The following is a 16,041-nucleotide window of genomic DNA, read 5'->3' as shown; positions in this document are numbered from 1 at the left end:
TGGTCAAGAAGGCTCAGCAGCAGCTGCACTTCCTGAGGAGACTGAGGAAATTTGGGATGTCTGCCAAGATCCTCTGCAGAGCATTTACCATCGCAGAGTCCAGAGGAGAGCTGCCTCCATCCTTAGAGACCCAACACGGACTGTTCACACTTCTGCCCTCGGGACGAAGGTTTAAAAGTGTGAAATCCAGAACATCTAGACTCAACAACTCCTTCTTCCCCACTGCTATCAGACTCCTGAACAGCTGACCTACCTCAACTGCAATTTTCACATCAGGACAATTTGCACACTAAGTTCTTTTGCACATTAAGCTCCTTTGTACATCCTTTTACATTGACAACTGCATACCTCACTTTTCTTCATTTACATATTTTGTACTTATTTATTTATCTTTCTCTATTTTTTTATCCTTATTTTTACCTTATTTATCTTGTTCCTTCAACCCTACCTAACTTGGCATTTGCGTATGGACAGCAAAGGAAGAATTTAATTGCACAGAGAAATGCTATTTCTTCTGTACACATGACAATAAACACTTTGAATCTTGAAACCATTCACACGCTGATCTCCAATGCCACCGCTAGGGGTCGCTAACGCGGGGAAGGTTTTAAAGCATTAAAAGAAGAAGGCAAACCACATTGCGCAGGCGTACACCACGTACACCGATGCATCCATAGCATCGAGCTCTCTTGGCTGGATTGCTAACGGTCTGTCAGGTATCACACATTGGGCTTGAAGGGGGAAGAGCAGCGGTGGAGAAGAAGGGCGACCTAAGCGCCGCTACGAAATGGCCGGGCAACAGTTCCAGTACGATGACAGCGGCAATACCTTTTTCTATTTCCTAACGTCCTTCGTCGGACTTATTGTGATCCCGGCCACATATTACCTCTGGCCCCGGGATCAAAATGCTGGTAAGGCCTGACTGTGTGGCTCAGTGCTAACTGAGCTAACTTAACTGTCTAACTTAACATGAAGTTTTCTGGCGGTATTTTGGCTCGTATACGGCTACCAGCTGGCCACGATTTAGCCTCCATTTGGGTCTATCTCCAGGAGCTTTGCAGTGAAACCCAGCGACACAGGCGCCTGGAAACATGAGCTAACAGCACAGCTAAAACACCAAAAGCCAGCGTCACTCTGGCACGCGCTTAAGCTTTCCTTTGCGCTTTTATTGACCTCCTCTTGATAGCTCCCTACCTTAGCGAGACTCTATGCTAGTCCACAGAATGCAGCCAGCATAAGCTGTTATATAAGTTATGGTAGCAAACTTTATGCAGCTGGTCTACTGGGAGTAGCTGACTGGGAGAATCTGACTGGCAGGTAAACCGGTTATCGTAGTGACCTCAGATAATTTATGGAAGTTAATAAACACAGAGCCACTAAACTCATAAAATCATTATTTGTCCATCTTCTGCAATAGGATTGAAGATGGAGAAATACAAAATTCGAGCTGATTGAAGTAAACAACATTAATAAACCCTCCCCCTGGCACAGTAGTGGCTCTGTGCAGCCAGGCAATCTCACTGAATTGTTGCATTGTTGTTATGCATACTGATTGTGGCTGTTTTCATACTGCTAATGTGCTTCCTCTTGTCTCAGAACAACTGCGCCTAAAGAGCCTACGGAGGGTGCACGGCAGGTGTCTGTGGTATCGGCTCAGGCTGATGAAGTCGCAGCAGAGCATCGTGCCAACACTAAAGTGAGTCTGCTGAATTGAACTTTGGGTTTGTACTTATAGTAGCTCGTCCCACACGTGCTTTTCTTGTTGTTTGGTGGATTTCCTCAGCTTCCCTTTCTAAAGAATTTTTCTGGAGGTAACATCTATGAAAGCGAATGTCTTATTTATAACTGGTTCGAGACTTCAGTTATGAATGGGACTCTATCGTGCGTTACACCGAAGCCATAAGAAGTTTTAGTTTGAAGTCCTTCATAACACTATCTTTGTATTCTTTACAGGGAAGATTCACGGATGTAGTGAAGGTGGAATTCAGAGGGTTGGTGTGGAAGCTAGGGCTAGGGTGACAAGGAGGCATATGATTTGCTTTGGTGACCGCTAAAGGGACCAGCTGAAAGAGGATCACGACTTGCATATAAATATGTTGACTTATATTTGGACAACACTTCCTGGACAGTATAATAACAAGCTTGCATGCTTGGTTGTTTGCCTGCTTGTTGAACGTCACATCGCTGCTGTTATTTAGGATTGACTAACCCAAGCTGTTAACACTGTGATCACTCAGACATCGTCTCGATACTGTACCTGTTTCTGACAGCATATAGATTCACTCCGATGGTTTATGCAGCTTGACACAGAATGTGTTGCGGTATATGTTATGGTCAGACTGAATATTCTCTTTCTGCGTGCGTATAAGAACTTGCTTTTGGCATGAGTGCAGTTTCTGTTGTTTGCATGTGACTTGTGCTGTGGCTGTAAACATTTAGCTGCACTGCTTAACATTTATCTTAACATCACCCTGTCTTCTAAGAGCTGTTTATTCGCTCTGCGTGGTTTAACAGCTTCTTACTCCCACTTACTCCTCTCTCGCGCCTTCACTAGACCCACATCCTGTATTTACGCCCAGTATTTAACAACTGGCATTTATAAAGCCTTCCCTTGCTTGGCTGCTCTTCGTACAGAAGACGGTGGAAGCACACAGCTTGTTTACCGAGGTGGAAAAAATCAAAGCGATCATCTCAGCCTCACTCTCAAAATCTCAGTATCTGTTTCCCTCTCACAAGTGTATCATCGGGATCGTGTTTATTATAAGAATCCATCATGTATTTCTCTGGTCGAGCAACTCAGACAACTCTGGCTAGTGAGCTGTCGTCATGGCAACAGATGCTGCAGAGCAGGCCACAGGTTTTTGTCATTGTCATGGTAACAAGTTCAACTTCAACGCATAAATATTAAACAAACAACAATGTCAGAACGTGGCATGTCCTTGTGTTTGGATGTGTTGGGTTGAAATTTGCTTTTAGTGTTTCAAATTATGATAGAATGTTTGTAGCTTTAAATGGTAAAGATCATTTCAGTTGCAGTGTTATATTAATGTGATCTAGTCATTGGAAGTGTTTCTGAAAATGACAGATGTCTCATGTGGGCTCTATAGCCCAGATGTTTATTCATGTTTCCTGTTTGTGTGCTGACATTTTCAGGAAAGCAGCCTTGTTATTTGGGTGGCTCGTGTTTTTGCTGCTGGCCTACAAGGTGTCTAAGCTGGACAGAGAGTACCAGGAGTATAATCCATATGAAGTCCTCAGCTTGGACCCGGTAAACACACACAAAACAAATGGTTTATTGCAAAGCCACTGAAGTCCTTAATGTTACATTTTTATTTTTTGTATTACTTCCACATCTCACTCAAGCTCAAAACGTGTCTTTCTGGATTTCTGGGACTTCTCAGTCTTCTTTAAATTAGGGCTGATTGTCTTTGTTACCTACATTACATGTGGTGTATTTGTGTTTCAGGGTGCATCGCTGTCAGAAATCAAGAAGCAGTACCGTGTACTGTCACTCAAGTATCACCCCGACAAAGGTGGCGATGAGGCCACATTCATGAGAATTGCTAAGGCTTATGCTGCGTAAGTATCATTGTGGTTTTGACTTTGTTCATGCCAGCCAGATTACATCTTCTAGCCCAGAGTTCTAGGTTGATCAAATAATCTGTTTTTTGTTTTTTTCCCCCCTGCAGTCTAACCAATGAACAGTCAAGGCAGAACTGGGAAATGTATGGAAACCCTGACGGCCCAGGAGGTAAGTGAAGCTTCTCTAATGCACACCAGTTTAATGCATTGGTGCACCTTCTCCACTGATGCTGGTGAAACAGTTACCTGTTAACTTGTAGTAAATCATTTGAAACAGCACAGTCCAGTAAGAGCAGGGATGATACGAAAAAGAGTTTGCTCCACTTTCACACACACTCTTTGTCTGTGCGGCTCCACTAATGGAATGAAAGCACACTTTTGGATTTCGTAAGTGGAGTTTTCTAGTTTTAGTTTTTTGAGGAGGCTTGGCTGCATGCAGACAAACAGGGAGGAGAGCAAAAAAGAGACTTGGTGCTATCTTTAGACAGTCACATCATCTGAAAACAACTTGACTTTTTATTAGCTTTTTAAAACTGTATCCGGATTTGTACACAATTATGATGCACAGAACAGGAAGTCTTGATCCATTATCTATTCTCTAGACATTCCGGCCACACCTGAAGCCCCAGAAAATTAAACCGTTGCCTCGAGTGTCTGAGTCATCAGACTAGCTGATTACTTCGATACTGCCTTCACTGAAGATCAATTTTCAACATGGTAGAACAAGATTGTGATTAGATTACAGGTTGTCCCAACAGATTCCCTGCCAACTTTGCATTCAGTTACTGAGCATCCAAATCATTTCCACACTGCGGAGTCATCTTCACCTGCCATTCTGTCTTCTGTTTGCTATTCAAGTTGCACATCAGGGATCAGTAGTGCACCCAGTGAGCATCACTCTCATTGTGTCACTACCAGCCATGGTAGACGTGGTGTAGAAAAGTTTAAATGAGCTGATTATACTGTTTCATATGCCAATTTTAGATCATCAACAACACAGTATCATTAGATTGCTCACCCTTACAAGTAATGTGCGACACAGAGGAGTGCTTTTGCAGAAAGATTGCTTTCAGCATGTATAAAGGGAATTTTCCTGTTTAATTCCATTGCCTCTTATGTCTCCCTTTTCTAGCAACCAGCTTTGGCATTGCCCTGCCTGCCTGGATTGTTGACCAGAAGAACTCAATGCTGGTATTTGTCCATTATTTCATTGTAGAGTTAACTGATAAATCTCATTTGTGATTTTTATTTTTTCTTAATAGCAGAGAGCCCCTATATTCCAAAAAACCATACTTTATTTTAAAAAAAACAACACTATGCGGGCTATTGTAGATCAAATTGAAAGACTTGGTTGGATCGAACTGCTTTATTTTCATTTTATAGGTGCTGTTGGTGTATGGACTTGCCTTTATGGTTATCCTTCCTGTTGTTGTGGTAAGTGTTCATCATGATTTCATATGGAAATAAAAGCCTTGTATTGTTATAATCTGTGTTTCTCATACTGGTTGTTCTTTTTCTTTGTACTTTAGGGGACATGGTGGTACCGCTCAATCCGATACAGTGGAGACCAGATCCTCATCAACACTACCCAGCTCTTTATGCATTTCATGTGCAAGACACCGAATATGAACATGAAACGTGAGTTTCTGGTTCACATATTCGGAAGTTCTGTAGCATTGCACATGCTTTACTTTATTCAGCAAAGGTTATGTTGATATAAATTCGGTCTTCTTCCTGATTGCATTAACAAATTGTAATTTTGGCTGACTCTGGCCTCCAGGGTTAATCATGGTGTTGACGGCAGCACTCGAATTCGATCCTCGCAACAATAAAGAAGCAACCATAAGACCCACAGACAACGTTGAAGTGCCGCAGGTAAAAACAGAAGTTTGCTTGTGTGAAAGAAGCTTCATAAGAGAAGAAACTTGGTTTGAGGGGGGTGTTATGTCCAGATGTTGTTTTTGAGATGGAAGTTTTGGAGATGAAGAAGGAAAAGAGCGTTCTCATTGCGATTTTATTTCTTGTGTGATTGAAGTTCATTGCCAGTAACCCAGAATTCAGCACGCAACGTGGAAGATGATATTTTGTACAATACAGTATGTTATAATGACTGCCTCCCAACTCTCCCATAGTTGATCCGTGAATTAGGAAATATCAATGTGAAGAAGAAGGAGCCTCCGTTCTACTATCCCTACAGTCTGAAGGCCAGGGTGTTGGTGTTAGCTCACTTGGCCCGCATGGACGTGTCTGAGGAATTAGAGGAAGGTAGGACACATGCTGAATGATACTCACTGGAATTTTAAATTTTTACTAATTAAGCTTGTTTAATTATTTTATTAAAAAAAGAAATCGTCAAGTAGATCTGGCCTAGTTGTTCAAAAGATTAATGAAGCCTCATTTATCAGGAGCTAATAAATGAGGCTTCATCTTAGAATAGAATATAACACAAATAATAATATATCCTTTTCTACATCAGATAAACAATGCAGCGCTTCATTCAGTGCTTTTGATAAATTTCACTGGCTCTTTAAATAAAATGTTGTATGTTTCTGTTCCAGATCAGAGGTTTGTGGTGAAAAAGACTCCAGCGCTTCTCCAGGAGATGATCAATGTGGGCTGTCAGCTTATTTTTATGGCCAACAGCAGAGGTTTGCATATATACTACACATTATTACAGCTCTTTGACTACTGTTATACATTTTTTTTTAGTTCTATTGGTGCTACCAACATCATGAAATCTTTGTATACTTTTCCATAAATGCTAATGTCTCTCCTCAGGTTTCAGTGCTCCTCGCTTGGTGACCATAGAGAACTGTATGAAATTGACCCAGATGATAGTGCAGGGCCTGAAGGAGTCAAAGTCACCGCTGCTGCAGCTGCCTCACTTTGAAGAGGAGCACCTCCGATACTGCATTTCTAAAAAGGTATCTAACGAAAGTTTGCATGTGCCCGCATACTGTGTGTAATATAATGGGAGATAAAGATGTTTTATGGTCGACAGGTCACGTATTCTCTCACTGCCATCCTCTTCCTCCTCCCTACTTTAGTATAAGGTGCGAACCCTCCAGGACTTGGTGAGTCTGAAGGACTCCGACAGACGAAACATGCTGCGTTTCCTTGGAGAGGAGAAGTACGACGAGGTCATGGCTGTGCTGGCCAGCTTCCCTCACATCACCATGGATATCAAACTGCAGGGTCAGTCCTTAAAAACACACTTTGTTTGTTCATAGCAGACCTTTGATAGTCTGATCTGCTGTTTTTTTTAACAGACTGTTCTCTGGCCATTAGTGCTGTATATCCATTAACCTCCTAAGAAACGAACTCTTTCATGGCATGCATTTTTAATTTCTCTTTGCTATTTGGGCTGATTGGGATCTGATGAATGTAAAAACAAAGAATTGCATGATTTTTTTCTTTTTTTTTTTTTTGTACCTTATTTTCGTTTCTGAGAAAAATGAGATCCACATATGAGGATATTCGCTTTAAATTTTGATAGAACAGTGACAGCATAATGTCCTGGTAAGTGGATATCAGGCCCTTGTAGAGTAACATTTAGTATTTTGGTCTAGACAACCCAAAATGCGATGTCCACATATGTGGACGCCAGGTCCTAGGAGGTTAATGTTGCTTTGGTGTGAGTTGCTCATTTTTTAAATTTATTTATTTATTGGATGTGTTGGATGTAAATATGGAACTGTGCACACCCCAAGTGTGAGGAAATGCCATTGACATCATGACATTGTTACTGAACAAATCTTGTTGTGCGGAGTTTCATGTAGGAACCTTTTCTTTCTACCAAACTACAACTGCCAACAGTATCACTGTGCAGAGTCAAGCATCTGTCTACCTGTGACAAGAGGCTCATGCTTGTGGCAGTGTGACAGGCTGTAGATGTTGTCATGTCTTGTGGGGGCCTCAGGGGAATGGGAAGCTGTAACCGGAAAGTGGGGGGGGAGTGTGTAACATAAACTCACTGACCACTTTAATAGAGACATCTTGTGAGCATTGGTTTGGACTCCTTCGTCCTTTAGAACTGACTTAACGCTTCATGTCATTGACTCAATGCTGGGCTGCACATTCATGATGCTCCTTTTCACAATCTCAATGGTGTTCTGTTGGTTTTAGGTCTGCTCAGTCAACTCATTGTTATACTTAGTAAAGAAATCTGAGATTATTTAACCTTTGTGACATGGTGTGTTGTCCTGCTGGAAGTAGACGTCAGGAGATGGGTACACTATGATCATACAGGGTGGACATGGTGAGGCTGTGGTGTCTAAACAATGTTCAGCTTGTGCTAAGGGCCCTAAAGTGTGGCAAGAAAATATCCCCCTGCACCATTACACCACCAGCAGCAGCATGCAACATTTTTCCAATCTTCTATTAGCCCATTTTGCTGAGCCTGTGCAGGCTGTGTAGCTGCAGTTGTCTGTTTTTGGCTGACAAGAGTGGCACCCTCAGTCTTTTTTTTTTTTTTTTGCTATCGCTCATCAGCTTCAAGGTTCAGCGTGTGTGGTGTGTTGAGAGAAGCTCTTCTGCATACCTTGCTTGTAACGGGTGCTTTATTTGAGTTATTGTTGCCATCCTATCAGCTCAAAGCAGTCTGGTCATTGTCCTCTGACCTCGGGCATCAACAAGGCAATTTCTCCAGGAGAACTGCCACTCACTGGATATTTCCTGTTTTTCAAACCATTCTCTGTAAATCCTAGAGAGTGCTGTGCATCTGATCTGAAATACTCAGACTTGCCTGTCTGGCACTAACAAAGTCACTTAAATCACCTTTATTCACTAATTCTGATGCTCAGTTTGACCATACATGCCCAAATCTACTGAGTTGCTGCAATGTAATCAGCTGATAGAATATTTGCATTCATGAGCAGTTAAACAGGTGTACCTAACAAAGTGGATATCGAATATTTGTATATTTTCTCATTTTGGTAAATGTTTCTAAAGCTGATGCTTACAAAACCGACATAAAAAACAAGGAGGATGCATAATTACACTACAGGGTAGGGGAAAAATATGTTACTTTGATTTCGACTTCAGTTTCATGTTACTGTAGATGTGGAAGATGGATTAATGAAGAAAAATTATGGTTGTTTCTGTATGGCTGTAAGAAGAAGCATTGTAAGCTTTAGTGCAGTTTGGCTGAACTGCTGATCATTTAGAGTTTTATCTTTTGGCACAAGTGTGCACATTATGTTTTTCTGTGTTCAACTTTTAGACATTAATGTTTTTGGGTGGTTTTTTTTGCAGTCCTTGATGATGAAGACAGTAGTAACATCACGGCAGGCTCAATCGTCACAGTAACCGTCACCTTAAACAGGAAACGGATGGCGGTAAGAAATGTTTCCGTGTGACTCAACACCTACGTAATACTTGACGTAACAATAAGTTACTAGAAAGCAGGTTCTGCTGCCTTGCACATGCACTACTGTGGATCACCATTAGAGTGCACTGTTGACTGAAAACATGGCTGGATAGCATCAGTTAACTCTGCTTGTTGATGTGTGTGTAGGACATGTTTGAACAAGAGCAAGAGCCAGTGCCGTGTCAAGGAGATGAGACTGCCACTACAGAGGAAGCGGTAAGATCACACATGCAGAAACCATTTCGGCTCAGTTTATGTTCAGTTTGCTTGGGCAACTTAAAAGCTGTAAAAGTTTAATGGTTCAAAGAATCATGTTCACGTTTTCTTTTTTTGTGTGTCTGATATGAAGCAAGGAGACACAAGTAAAGCCAAACCCAAAGTGTGGCAGAACAAGAATAAAGGGGCTAAAAAGACAGCCAAGTCCAAGAAGAAAAAGTTAACCAAGAAGAAAGCCACTCCTGCTCCTGCCAAAAACAAGCAGGCCAATGGCACCGTGGCAGGAAATGTAAGCAGCCACTCACTCAGTTAGTTACACCTGAATTAAACTAACACCAGCATCCACCTACTGTCAGATGATTATTTAAAACAACAGTGCTTTCAGCATAACTTTTCATTATTGATACTGGTGTCGCAGGAAGCCGCAACAACAACAACAACAGCAGCAGCAACTGTGGCGACAAAGGAGGAAGATGATGATGGGTCAGACAAAGGCAGCGAGTCAGACGAGGGCGAAGCCAACAAGGATTCTCCGAGCGAAAGAGACGAAGACAGCGACAAACAGAGCGACACAGAAGTCGACGAGATGGCTGGCGACGACGAGGAGGTCAGAGAGCGTTAATCGGATGCATATGTCATTCGTAGGTTTAGCAGCAGGAGCTTTATCACTTAAAAGCCTATAGTGTTAAGGTCCAGCTGATAAATGGAAGGGAAAGGCTCTATCCAATCTAACCGTCACTCTTTTCTCCCCTCCCTGTCAGGAGTGGGAAGCGTTGCAACAAAGCATCCAGCGGCGAGAGCGGGCCCTGCTAGAAACCAAGTCAAAGGTGACACACCCGGTCTACAGTCTCTACTTTCCAGAGGAGAAGCAGGAGTGGTGGTGGCTCTACATTGCTGACCGCCGAGAGCATACCCTCGTCTCCATGCCCAGTCACGTGTGCACGCTAAAAGACACAGAAGAGGTGAGATTGCCGCACTAGAATTTTAACTGACACACAGGAAGTGAGCGTGTGCCTGTGCCAGATGACTCTTTGGAGAATTTGGGATCTTTTCATAGAAATAATTTGACGCGGTGACATCATGGTCGATAATTTACACTTAATTAATCAGCACAATTGTTATTTTAAATTGTATGATTTTATATTTTATATTGTTATTGTTTTTAATTAAAAAAGTAGAAATGTACACGATCATCAGATCCAGCACTGTACAGTCAGTTCATTGTGTTTGTATCAAAATACTTTGTGAGTATCGTTTGGATTACACAGTAATGCATGTGAGGTAAAAAGGTCTTAATAAGTTAGTGTGTGCTTATGTTTCTTGTAACCCCTTGCACATGCTGTTGCTAAGCAACCCTTTGCACTTGTGTCACTTGTCATTATTTCCTCAGAGTAGTGTGTGTCTGTGTTTGTTTTGCACAATTTGCACCACTGATCCTGGTGCTCAGCAGCACCAGCACAGACTGATGTGAAGGTAAAAGCTTAACAAGGCCGTTTTTAAGCGTGCATGACTGGCCACCCCCGCTCTCAAGGATGGTAATAAGAGGCGTTGCAGGTCACTGTCAAGAAATCCATTAGCCTGTCACTTCAGCATTTCCTTCTGTTGTTTCTCGCTGCATGACTGTTAATACGCCGTGCTTTCATCTCTGGCCAGGACAGTTAATAGTGGCTATGATCACAGCTCATTCTCTGCTCGCACGCTGAATAATAATTAGGTTCATTGTGCTCGTAATGAGCTGTTTTCCATATGTAATTGCGCAACATAGTAATCATAGCCTGAGGCAATGTTGGTCTAATATTTACAGTTGGACCCCATCATCGTGCGGCAGTTCATTTGTAATTACCTACCACGCTGTGGCCCTCTGCTGCTAGATGATTGTACATCATTGGTGACAGCAGATTGCAGAAGTTTATAATATTCACAGCGTTTGTCCTTTGCCTCCTTTTGGTGCTTGCATTAGTGGTTTCTATGGGGATGGAAACAGGTCGGCTTTGTTTACATGGAGACTATTGTATTTTCGCATCAATCGCAGGATTTTGGCCACAATCCAGCATTGCAGCTATAATTAATACATAAAACAATAGTGCTCTGAGTCATACAGTTATATACTGCACATTGAATGCTTCTGTGATTAGATTTGGTTAAAGGGAGTTTTAATCTCTCTTTTACACCATCAAATCAAGAAACATGAAATTAACATGTTTATATGTGTGTGTGTGTGTCTCCATGGTTTTTTTTCCAGGTGGAGCTCAAGTTTTCAGCCCCCTCCAAAACGGGCAACTACCAATATTCTGTTATCCTTCGTTCTGATTCCTACTTAGGACTGGACCAGATCAAACCACTCAAGGTGTGTATGTGTGTGCCTTTTTATTAGTGTGTGTAAATGGGGGGGCCTTCCGTCAGCCAATCAGTTCAAATTGCCCGGGATATGATGGGTTTTCGCTACCAAAGTGGCTGGAATAATAAACCCACCAGCTGCAGCCAAATGTAGCTGAGGCTCACTGAACAATGGTATTGATTGCTGCCAAGATGTTAGGAATGAGGGTATTGACTGCTAGCCAGAAGCAATATGATTTGTATTGTTGTAGGCAGTTCACTTTAAGTGCACTTAAGGTTTGGTGTTTCTTCTACCGGTCAAGAATTTATTTATTTCATAGCTGCTCACCTTTATCTTAAAATGCAGGATCTTCAAATCAATGTTATTCAAATTAGACTTGAACCTAATATGAGATTGGTTTCATTCTGAAAGCATGTGGTGCTTGCAGTGGAAAAAATGTCAATGCCAATGTCAGATAGACATACTATAAAATGACTTGTTTAGTACCTAATTTTCATCCAGTATTTGGATGTGTATTTAGATGTTCTACACAAAAAAATGTGTAGAACATCTTTGAATGGGGATTCTGGTTGGCACTACATCTTTTATATATATTTTTCAATGACCTTGTGTTATATGAAAGTTGTCAGCCATTGTCAGTGGCCGATAGCGCTTCTGCAGGCAGAGAGGAGGTTATCCATAATAACCATAAAGCACAACATGTGGGCCAAGCACTAAATGCATAAATTAAATGATGCACTGGCGAGAAAGAGTTAAAACACTTGCAGGCTCTTTACTAGAGCCTAACAGAGAGAATTTTTAAGACTAATATATTTAAAAAATCAGATATATTGGAGAATATATACTCTATATTGCCAAAAGTATTAGCATGCGGACTTCTAACAACATTTTTTAAAAAACAACAAAAAAAGGGGGTCACTCTCACGAGCTCACGGTGTTTTGATACAGTGATGGCACAAGTCCATTCGTGAAATTTAATCACTACTAAATATTCCAGTCAGCTGTTAGTGGTTTTATAACAAAGTGGAAACCACTGGGAAAGACAGCCACTTAAAATCAGAGCGAGGTCAGATAATTAGTTGGCTTGGTGTTAATTTACTTAACAGCAGATATAATACTGACTCTGATAGATCAGCAAATATTGGCTGATATACTTCATACATTACACCAATATTTTTAGCTGCTTCCTTGTCACAAGGGGTCGCCACAGCAGGTAACTGGAATTAAACCAGCAACCTTTTGCTTAATTGACATTTTAAATGCCGTAAACCAGGAACCGCTGCTGTACATTTCCTAGATTCCCATGTGATCCTTAACATTTCATGTAGGTGCACAGGTCATTTTTCCCAGTATTGTGTTACAATATTTCCTTATCGGTTTTCCAAGAGCATCTTAAGTCATATTGAGGCACATGCTAGCATTTGTAATAATCTACAAATCACCTTAAATAATATGCACAGACTCGAAAGTGTTAATTGCAATGATGATAACACAAGTGCTTTGTGTTTGTGCAGTTGGAGGTCCACGAGGCCAAGGCCATTCTGGACAACCACCCGCAGTGGGACATCCCCGACACAGAGGAGGAGGACGAGGAGCAAGAGGACAGCGACGGCATCGAGGAGAGTGAAGATGACGATGAGGACAACGACTGAGCGCGTGCGTACGCGCTCAGCCCTCCCCTCCCTCCTCCCTTTACCCTCTCATGGACTTGGCCACACATTCACTGCTGACCCCGCTCAAGCCAGAAAGCAGTCAGTGAGGAGCAGCGAAGCCACAAACACTCACAGAGTCACCGGGGACAGTTTCTACACACAGAGCCCTCCTCCATTTAACCTTTGCAAAGTCATGGACTGTGACCTGAATCCCGACACCCCGAAATTCTCTTTTCTACAGAGACTTGTTTATTCACTTTCCGCTGCTGGCGGAAGAGAATTCTGTGAATACTAACAGGCCTGTTGTGTGTGTGTGTGTGTGTGTGTGTGTGTGTGTGTGAGTGAGCGGGTGTGCGTGCGAGTGCGTCAATGGTATGTAACCTTGTGTCTTTGTACAGGTATGGCAAATGGACACACTGTGGACTGGAGGATCTATTGTTAGAATTCTAATTATTATTATTATATTGGCTCTTTTCTTCTTTTCTTGACAGGGAGTGGGGATGTATAACCGCCAATTCCATCTGCAAAATTAAAAATGCTGATCTCCGTATGGAAATCATTCTCAACACACTTTGCTCCTGTTTTTAATAATGCTCAGCACCATAGCAGTGATGCTTTCTATTGTACATTTATACTGCAGAAGCACGAAGTTCAGTCCTGCTTTTGGACGTCGCAACCAAGTCAGCCATTTGGGATATTTACTTTTTTGGGGATAAGATACTGATGTCAAAATATATATAAATGTATTAGAGAGAGAGCGTTACATATTTACTTACCTTATCTCAATCTTTTTTCCTTTTTTTTTTTTTTTTTTTTTTTTTTTTTTTGCTGCACATTCCAGTGTGTACTCCTTGTCTGAAAAAGGCCTTACGAATACAACTAAAATACTGCAACATACAAGTCCTTGGGTGCTATGCACCACTGGTTCCTGAGAGAGAAGTAAAAAATTTTTTCTTGTGTAAGAATCTTTAGTGTTGGTTTTCTTTTTCTTTTTATTTGATAACCTGTAGCTCATAAGTATTGGGATACATATCACTGATTTTGTCATCACAATACCTCCCATAAGTACAGTTATTTTGCAGTTGTATGTGCATTGTGAGTGTAAAAGTGAGTATGATATCCCCGTTAGAGAGACACACACAGCGCTCATCTGGGGAAAAAAACTGTTAAACTTGCTTTTTGTTTTTTTTCTTAAGCAGAACAGGCTTAGGTTTGCAGTTACTGCCATGTCAGATTGAGTAGTTTGGTTTTTTTTTTAACCAAACCTGGGAGTTTTCCATTTTTCTGAGGCACACAGAGCAGCTCAGGCTCCCACTTTCATTGATAATTTTTCCGTTAATCATGTAATACATAAATGTGTGTCCGGTTTTGTTGTAATCTAACCTTGATTTTTACATGTGTTAGACTTTGGGAAGGAAAAAAAAAAAGAACAGAGCTACTTTGAGTAATTCTGTGGGCTCTTGCTGTATCCTGGCAACTTGGCAGTTTCAGTAATGTGTAATCTATCACCACAAATATCCATACAGTTGTGTGTTTTTTGTTTTGTTTTTTTGTTTATTTTATTTTATTTTTTTTACAGTGCTTACTAGTGTATCATGTCAGTGTGGGAGAGATGAAAGTTTAAGCATGCTCTCCTCGCACCACATACGCATTCACACAATCTCACATGTGCAAACTATACCCATCTGTAGTTGTGTTCAGAGCAGGTGTGCGCTAACAAGTAATATTGTAATCTGAGTATTTATCACTCTGCAATAGAATGTAGCATCAGTGATTTATGCTGTGGGGGGAGAATGCAGTGAGGTAAAATACGCCATCCCACCCATGACAGACCTTATCCAGGCAACTGGCCGGCAAGTTGCCTCAGTTTGGACAAATGACTACCCAATGATTATCTGCCACTTTTGTTTACAAAGGAACTGTCATTGTAAATGAAAAACTATATTATTTGTATTTAAAAATCATTTCAAATAAAATCTTTTAAATGAGCTGGTTTATTATTGTATGCATTGAACAGGATTTAATTTTGTATATATTTATATTTGTAGTATTTGGTCTTAAAAGGAATATTGCGTAACTTATTGCAGATTGACGGTGTTAGCTTTAGCTCAGGTTACTAAATGAACCTGGTAGCTAGAAAGTAAACATGTGACCACTTTATATAACATCCTCATTTGCATAATGAAGTGAATATGTAAAAAAATTATGTGAGAATAAAAAGGTGGGCTGATAGTTTTGTATTTCTTAAGTAAATACAGAAATAAATATATTAATATTAAAACGAAAGTAAACCCAAATGAATTTGAAAGCCAGTTAAACCTAAAATGTCTATAATCAAATAAGGGCTTCATTTATTGTCAAACTGTGCATTTATTATGATAATTTTCGTACATTTGTCGGCATAAATACACTCCATTTTCAGTGAGTGCCACTTGTTTCTGGAAATGTAACTAGTTACTTTCATATCACTAAAGCACCGAATAGCTAAAATCCTGTGGCCTAAATGACACTTGATCACCAACTGCCACACATACTGGTTTCCTCCTCATAGGAACAGGTGGGAATTCCCTGTCAGTATAATTTGCAAATTTGGAGTCAGTTCTCTATGATAGCATCGTGATTTGGATAATATCAATATGTAGCCATGTGTAACGGCACTGTGGGGGTAAATTATGGTTACATCAACATGAGCCTGACAGAAGCCTTATGAATATTTAAAGCTACTCAGGCACGTAAAATGTTAATCAAATGACTCATTAGACCCGTGTCGGTTGTTTTTGTCTGGACTGGGCTCACACTCCCGCACTCCATGCCCACCGAGGGGTGTTTTTGTGTTGTCAAAGGGGGCTGAACCTCTTCAGTTTGAGTGCTACTACTTTATTTAC

The 16,041-nt window shown here is 41.0% G+C and overlaps 1 protein-coding gene across 1 annotated transcript; it reads left to right on the top strand.

The window, feature by feature from the left end:
* Nucleotides 1-632: 632 nt before the first annotated feature.
* sec63 (SEC63 homolog, protein translocation regulator) lies at nucleotides 633-15,144 on the top strand. The gene is made up of 20 exons (XM_085431649.1): nucleotides 633-911; nucleotides 1,597-1,696; nucleotides 3,154-3,268; nucleotides 3,467-3,579; nucleotides 3,690-3,751; nucleotides 4,715-4,773; nucleotides 4,966-5,016; nucleotides 5,112-5,220; nucleotides 5,363-5,457; nucleotides 5,715-5,847; nucleotides 6,141-6,230; nucleotides 6,361-6,506; nucleotides 6,630-6,777; nucleotides 8,836-8,918; nucleotides 9,098-9,166; nucleotides 9,300-9,455; nucleotides 9,585-9,773; nucleotides 9,928-10,128; nucleotides 11,409-11,513; nucleotides 13,019-15,144. Exons 1-20 carry the CDS (start codon nucleotides 788-790, stop codon nucleotides 13,154-13,156), a joined length of 2,286 nt encoding a protein of 761 aa, XP_085287775.1. The 5' UTR covers nucleotides 633-787; the 3' UTR covers nucleotides 13,157-15,144.
* Nucleotides 15,145-16,041: the final 897 nt, after the last annotated feature.

This window comes from Copadichromis virginalis, linkage group LG15 (assembly GCF_057382275.1).
Source record: "Copadichromis virginalis isolate Kocher_CV1m ecotype Utaka linkage group LG15, C_Virginalis_male_GT1.1, whole genome shotgun sequence".
NCBI lineage: Eukaryota > Metazoa > Chordata > Actinopteri > Cichliformes > Cichlidae > Copadichromis > Copadichromis virginalis.
The sequence above is the reverse complement of the archived record's forward strand: the minus strand, read 5'-3'. Positions and strand labels throughout refer to the sequence as shown.

Coding starts and splice junctions, on each gene's coding strand:
- sec63 (XM_085431649.1), top strand. CDS start 788: ATGGCCGGGCAACAGTTCCAGTACGATGACAGCGGCAATACCTTTTTC. Junction 8,919..9,097: donor TAAACAGGAAACGGATGGCG/GTAAGAAATGTT, acceptor ATGTGTGTGTAG/GACATGTTTGAACAAGAGCA. Junction 11,514..13,018: donor ACCAGATCAAACCACTCAAG/GTGTGTATGTGT, acceptor GTGTTTGTGCAG/TTGGAGGTCCACGAGGCCAA.